This window comes from Lactuca saligna, chromosome 4 (assembly GCF_052625555.1).
Source record: "Lactuca saligna cultivar CGN05327 chromosome 4, ASM5262555v1, whole genome shotgun sequence".
NCBI classification, from domain to species: Eukaryota; Viridiplantae; Streptophyta; class Magnoliopsida; order Asterales; family Asteraceae; genus Lactuca; species Lactuca saligna.
Window position 1 is genome coordinate 82,235,147 of NC_136420.1, and position 7,115 is coordinate 82,242,261.

General features: G+C 39.3%; 1 protein-coding gene across 1 annotated transcript; it reads right to left on the reverse strand.

Annotated features, from left to right (window-relative positions):
- Positions 1-970: 970 nt before the first annotated feature.
- On the reverse strand, positions 971-3,205 carry LOC145042232 (E3 ubiquitin-protein ligase WAV3-like). Its single transcript, XM_078990626.1, has 3 exons — positions 2,924-3,205; positions 2,729-2,839; positions 971-2,473 (listed from the first exon to the last, which is right to left on the reverse strand). The coding sequence occupies exons 1-3, from the start codon at positions 3,044-3,046 to the stop codon at positions 1,211-1,213; spliced, it is 1,497 nt and encodes a 498-aa protein (XP_078846752.1). The 5' UTR covers positions 3,047-3,205; the 3' UTR covers positions 971-1,210.
- Positions 3,206-7,115: the final 3,910 nt, after the last annotated feature.

Here is a 7,115-nt window from a genome sequence, read left to right on the forward strand (position 1 = left end):
GTTGGTGTGTGTGTGTGTGTGCAGATGGGTGTGTGTGTGTGTGCGCGGGTGGGTGTGTGTGGGGGGTAGGTAGAGGTGGATGGGGTGGAGTGGGTGTGTGTTTATAGAAAAATTTTGGAATTAGAAAAATGTGGAAAACAATGATTATCAGTTTTCTAAAATTTTCCAACTTCTTTGTAATTTTAGAAAACGGAAAATTTTCATTTTCCGTGAAAAATTTAGAAAAATAGACGAACTAAACGCGTTTTCAAAATTCTTATTTTTCTTGGAAAATTTTTCCGAAAAACGGCCCATTTTTCCACAACTAAACGCACCCTAAGGTTTTTTTCTTTTTTTAGAAATTTAATCTGTTTCTAAACTACTCATTAATCTACATATACCCTAAACGGTAACTTAAACCTTCAGCCTTAAAAGAGAAAAAAAAAAACACCTAATATCGCCTAGACTTCTATTTAGGGAGTTAAAGGTAGTAAACAGCATAACAAAATGAATCTATGAGCAAGCATAGAAGCAAAAGTCGCACAAGGTATATTACTTTAGAACATTACTATTGTATCACATGTCAATAGAATATCTATATATACTTTTGTCATTGTTTATAGCACATTTGACTAGATATATGTTGTTTTTTTTTTCTCCTTTTAATTATCGCACAGTTGTGAATTATTTCTTATTTACAAAGAAAACTAATTTTACAAAAAAAATATATATACACACAACAAAATATAAATACCAAAGTTCTAAAGCTCGTCGCCATGATTCCAAAACTTATACCTACCAGTCACGTTTTAACAAAACAACACGGTTTGTAAAAACTTGAAACTAATCTAAATTTATTTAGAACCTTGATAAATTCAACCTTTCATTAACAGATTACTTCTTTCATATTTATCACTCATAGTGATATTTATTAATATATTATTGTTTTCATTTCTTATGTTTATACTTCTAGTATAATCTATAAGATCAATTGGCTATCAACACACTCATTTTCGTATATCTTAATTAAAAAAAAAAAAATCCACCGAGCCTGCTAAACTCGCCTCACCTGTTTCTGCAACGATTAAGCCGTTGTTTTTTCCCTCTTGTTTTACAAGGAATGTCTGATTCTCCACAGTGGAATAAAAGTTTGTTTTAAAACGAAAAAGAAAAAGAAAAAAAAAATACACAAATGAACAAGGAAACATTAAGTCATTAACAAAAATCATTATCAGAGTCTGTAACCATGCAGATGCTTAGCCCATCTTCTAGCCATGTACGGATCATGGTAATCCCAGTTCCCAGCATTACTACTCCGACCATCTTCATTCCCTCCACCACCATCCCCACCACCACCACCACCACCTGCCGCCTCTCCTTTCTCCCCTAATCCCACTCCCACCACCACTTCCCCACTCCTCAGGCATTCCCGAACCCCATCTTCAATATAACTATACTCAACCCAAACACTCCCACCTTCCCTGACACTCACCGGAATCCTCCGCTCCTCCCCACCACTCAACTCCCCCAGCCTCACCACCCTACCATCCTCCCTAATCCGAAGCTGAATATCCCTTATTTTATCCCCAATCACTCTCCCCAAAAACTCCTCAAACTCATGCATCACAAACCCATTCGATGTCCCAAAACTATACCCCACATGAAACCGGTGGACCCGCACCGCCACCTCAGCATCAAACCCGTGGTAAGATCTTGTCGGATTATCCGACAAATGTAGAATACACGATTGCGGGTTCTCATAAGCCCGGTCCCCCAACACCTTCACCCCCTTTTTCAACCCCTCCACCGGGTCCGCCTGACCCATGTAGAACAACCGGTCAATCACCTGCAGTGCCGCCCGTTTCCCGTATGATGTCATTCGCCGGAGGGGGAACACACGGGCGGCAGCCGACGAGTACGTCACCACCGCCAACCGGTCAATCGGCCGGAGTGAAAACACCACCAGTGCCATCGATTGTTTTATGAGCCGAAGGTGGGGCCCATTTGGACACGCGACTAGAACCAGATCCATGGCGGGTTGGTGCGCGAGTCGAACCGAGAGACACGCGGGTCGGTAGGTGGAGTCCAGAGGTTGAGATGAAGAGCATGAGGGATGTGGTTCGGTGGTTAAGATGGAGAGATGGAGCCGTGGGTGGTTGAGGTCGAGACCATGACTCGGTTCGATCGGGTCGTCGTCGTTGTAACGGGCGGTTCTTAAAATGGATCTGCGGTGAACCCGGAAAGTGGCTATGGAGTCGTCGAGGATTTGAAGGATTGGGTCGTCGGTTAGGTTTGAGTAAGGTGGGGTTTTGAGGTTACGCGGGAGGTGGGTCCACTGCGCACGGCAGATAGGGCAGGTGACGCCGCCGTGCCGGACATTGGAGGCGATACAATCGAAATGGAAAGCGTGAGAGCATTGAGCTGTGAATATAGCTTGCCCTGGAGTACTGCATGAACTGTAGTTGAGAGTTTCTAGACAAATCGCACACATCGTCTGCATTTAAAGACACAGCATTTAACCCTCAAAACAAAAATTGAATGAGAAATTATCTATTTATGGCACAAGATTGGGATTTGGGAATGGTGTTACTCCCTAAATAGGTTCATACTTGAATTGGAGAAAAAATCAGTTTAAAATTCCGAACCCCCAAACGTGTATGGTCAATGAACTATATTAGGGCTTACTTAATTGGGTTCAATTTAACCTACATTTGAAAGAATGGTGACATATAATGAGGATTACGATTACCTTGGAAGAAGAAGTGGTTGGATCTGCGTTGGAAACATTTTCTGTAAAATTATCTGGATTAACCTTGCTGGGTTTGGGAGAATTATTAGTCGAACCTGATGCAATTACCACCTGTAACAAATAAAACACACATCGGAACTTGAATTCGCTAGGAGAAGAAAGATTAAAACGTAAATCGGAGTTATTAGAACATACGGTGGGGGAAGGGGGTTCGAGATGAGATTGCCGGAAAGAGAAGGAGCCGCAGGTATGAAGTAATCTCCGAGCTGCTCTCTTGAGTTTCTTGGATCCTCCTCCACCTCCTACTCCAGCCATCATTTTCTGCCTGAAAATCAGGTCTATCAAATCAATTGCATTGTGGTCTGTAAAATGGATTGTTATCTACAGATGGCATTGGCAGTAGGTTTGTGATCCTGGTTGTCCTGTTCCACCTTCCATTTCTCCTTTTTATAAATAACAGGCTATCATATTCATAGGGTGTGTGTACTGTGTGAAGTGTGATTTTTTTTTTTTTTTTTTCTTTATTCTTTCTTTTCCAAACGGGGTTACTGTTCATCCTCGAATTTCGAACCCACTTAGAAATTAATTCAGAGTAACCGAAGGGGGAAACTTTTACAAAATTTGGGGAAGACTTGTTTTATTGACTTCCTTTATTTTGATTTTCGAGTGTTATACATTATTTACCAATAACCTATTTATTTATTTAATAAAAATCGAGGTAGCATTCAATTTTATATCAAGATATTGGTTTATTAATTATGCTAAAGAACTACAAAAGAAATATATGAGGGAAGGTGTGATGGGGTAGGGACCCATACAAAGACAAACGTGTTTCATCATGTACAACGGATTCAAAGAATTTCTTTCACAAAATTGTAATACTTTATGAAAAACCACTAATTTAATCTTTTTCTCTTGGATAAAATTAATTTTGGAAAATTGTCATTCGGTTTGGAATGGATGTATCGGATCCGTATTTCAGAACGGATAAACGCGTATAGTGATATGATCCGATCATATGCCCCGCTATAAATAACATTTCAAATTCATTTTTATTTCGGATTTTATTTTGAACCCATCTTCGTTCCGGACAACATCAAACTTAAACAATGTCTTATTCTAGCAATGAATAAATTCAGTTTGTGTAGGTATGTTTTCATTATTTTTATAATTATATGTTCTTTTATTTATGATTATATTTTAAAAAGTAGATAATTTTTTTGTATGATTTGATGAGAGTACATAAGTATTATTCTCGTTTTTCTTCAGTTTTAGTAGTTTTAGGCTATTATAGGGTTATATGTGGGTATACGCGGGCGAGCACTAGAAGAACAGATCTTTAAAAAGTCCTAATTCTGAAATAGTCTACAACGACTCCAACTTACTGAAGATCATGTCCGGAATATGCAGAACAAGGTCGGAATGCATTGAACTGTTCCGGAATGGTATTTCGGAGTGCGTCTGTTAAGAATATATCATTGCAAGCCGGAATAGTCTGAATGGTTGTTCTAGAATGTTCTATGACACATATTCTTTTGGTCTGGAACATGCATCAAATATCTAATTATAATATTTTTCATTGTAGCATGACAAAACATGCGAAGTGGTTCTCACTACAACCTACAGGCTTGAACCGGGCCATGAAATCATGGCCCGTTTACAAGACACACCACAATGTGCGGCCATGTTTAGGGCATCTTATTTTGGTGCCTATGTTAACATGTCGATGGGTGTCGAATGTCATCCTTTACCATGTCATTATCTTACATGCAAGGAATATAGTACTTGTCCTCGGGTTGACCTAAAGGAGCTTCTATTTTCGGTACACAACTATCGGGTTTGCTGTAAGAGGAAAGTTTTTTGCCTTATGATCGGCTTGCGGTTCGACAACTATTTCCCTCTTATTTCATATTTGACTGTAACAGCCGGGTTTCCAGGTATATATTATTTTATTTAATTATTTTGAATTATGGGAAGGAACTCGGCGAGTTGATGCGTAGACTCGCCGAGTAGGGTTGCGACTATTCATCCAGATTTGCTTTGGACTCGGCGAGTCCACGCTGTTTAATGAAACCCTAAATCCCCGGGTTTGGAGCCTATATAAGGGCACTTATAGCCTCTCATTGCGGCTACCAGTCCCTTGAGAGAACCCTAAGAGAGCCAAATTGTTGTAAGGAAGAAGAAGACACTTTTGATCCTTGTATCTTTGGTTTAGCAAGAAGGAAGTACAAGAGCAAGAGGGGAGGTGCGATTCTAGCAGTTCCAGAGATTCAGAGACTTCATTTTGAGGTAATAGTTCGAACCTCCTTCAGTTTTGGTGTTGATCTATAGAGTTAGGGTTTTCTAACCCCCTTTGGAGAGTGATTATGTGGAGCAAATGATCCCTCTTCGAGTTTGTGCCTTGGATCTGGACTCAAAGAGGTCCAGAGACCTTAACCCTGGGAGCTTTATGGATTAGTTTGGGGTTATTGGACTTAGGTTGCCATTTTTGGGACTAAATCACCTTTTGATGCCTTGTTGTTGTTATACAAGCATCAAGTTTAGAGTTTTACGTGACATTCATGCTTGGGAAGGTCAGATCTTTGATTTAGGGAAACAGATCTGACCTCAGGAGGCCAGTAGAGTTTGTGCATGGCATGAACTCGCTGAGTTATTCTTGAGACTCGGCGAGTAGGGTTAGGGTTTCACGTAAATTTCCAGCATATAGACTTGTTGAGTTGGGGGATGACTCAGTGAGTCAGAAGGAAGTTGAGGACTGGAGTTCAAGGCGACACTCGCCGAGTTGTTCTTGAGACTCGGCGAGTTGAGTTGTGGTGGCCCCGCGATTCATGCCTAGTATGACTTGTCAATCATAGAGAGGGACTCGACGTGACAAGCAGGACAAAGTGTAAAGGACATGTGTGAACTCGCCGAGTCACCAGAGTGCACTCGGAGAGTAGGGTTAAAGTGTGACTGTTGACTTTTAGGGTTTGGTCAATGGAGTACTTGTGTTGAGAGGAGGGTAAAATAGCCTTTTTCCCTCCTGAGAGTGCCAAAGGCAGGTTGAGTCTAGTCTTGAGAATTATATTTATAAGAGTATTTATTTTATGTGAATAGGCGAAGACTAGGCAGTATTCCTACCAAGTCAGAGATTTACCGAGACGCCTGAGGTGAGTCTTCTCACTATACTTTACCTAGTGTGGTAACAGAGTTATGTGATAGAGTATTCTAGAGTTATGTGCCAGTGTAATTGCATGTTATTTATGCGCTATGATTTATTGTGATATGTGCTATGTATGATTTAGAGTTACAGAGTTAGGACCTTCGGGTCCACAAAGTTAGGACTTTCGGGTCCACAGAGTTAGGGCCAGAGGGCCCATAGAGAGTTGGGGCTGGAGGGCCCCACTGAGACACATAGACCTGATGGTCAACAGAGTTACAGCCTCGAGTGGCTATTATGTGTTAGAGTGGTATTTTGGGGAACTCACTAAGCATTTCTGCTTACAGTGGTATGTGTTATGTGTTATGTGTTTCAGGTACCAGCGACGATCGCGGGAAGGCGCCGACATGATCCGTACACACGCATACTGGAGTTTATATATATATATATATATATATATATATATATATATATATATATATATATATATATATATATATATATATATATATATATATAGAGAGAGAGAGAGAGAGAGATCTTGGGTTTTGTATTGATACAATGTTGTTATAATGATTTATTTATGTTTTCAAATGATATTTTATGGGTTACAAAAGTGAAAAATTGTTCAAATTTTTACGGTGTTACATTGACACAATTCAAACATTATGTCTTTCCATTTGTTTTGCCTTCATAGTCAGTGAAAGTTGTTTACATTATGCATGTGTTCAATAACTCACTACATCAACTAGAAGATGAAGACGTTGTGCGAGTCTCCCTGATGTATATGTTAGAGCATGGATTTTATGACAGATACCCTTGACAAGAAGTTAATGATGAATATCTTACATTTGTCTATAATTTATGTGAGTTTAATAGGTGTACAACTATTTATATTATATCAAATGATACTTTTAGTTTATAGTTATTAAGTGTAACTGTTGACACATATACCTATGGGGTAGAGTAATATCGGATTTCAATTAAAGACAATTATATGATGTCTTTGATAAGACTAAAGAGCATTTGAACCCCACCAAGCCAAGAGTCGGCAGTAGACCTACATATATTGCACAAGGATTTGTGTATGCATTAAAGTTATGTCCACTATGTTTCACAATAGTTTTTATGCAACAACTATTGTAACATTATTATGTTAGTTACTTGTTTGACATCTTAATTTTATAGATTTGGATCATGGAGACATTTTCTAAGAGTAGTATAGTTGGTACCCTTATATTGGGTGTG

Excerpts from the sequence above, each read along its gene's own strand:
- LOC145042232 (XM_078990626.1), bottom strand. The coding sequence starts at position 3,046 with ATGATGGCTGGAGTAGGAGGTGGAGGAGGATCCAAGAAACTCAAGAGA. Across the intron at positions 2,840-2,923 it reads TCGAACCCCCTTCCCCCACC|GTGGTAATTGCATCAGGTTC; the intron begins GTATGTTCTAAT and ends TATTTGTTACAG. Across the intron at positions 2,474-2,728 it reads CAACCACTTCTTCTTCCAAG|ACGATGTGTGCGATTTGTCT; the intron begins GTAATCGTAATC and ends CTTTAAATGCAG.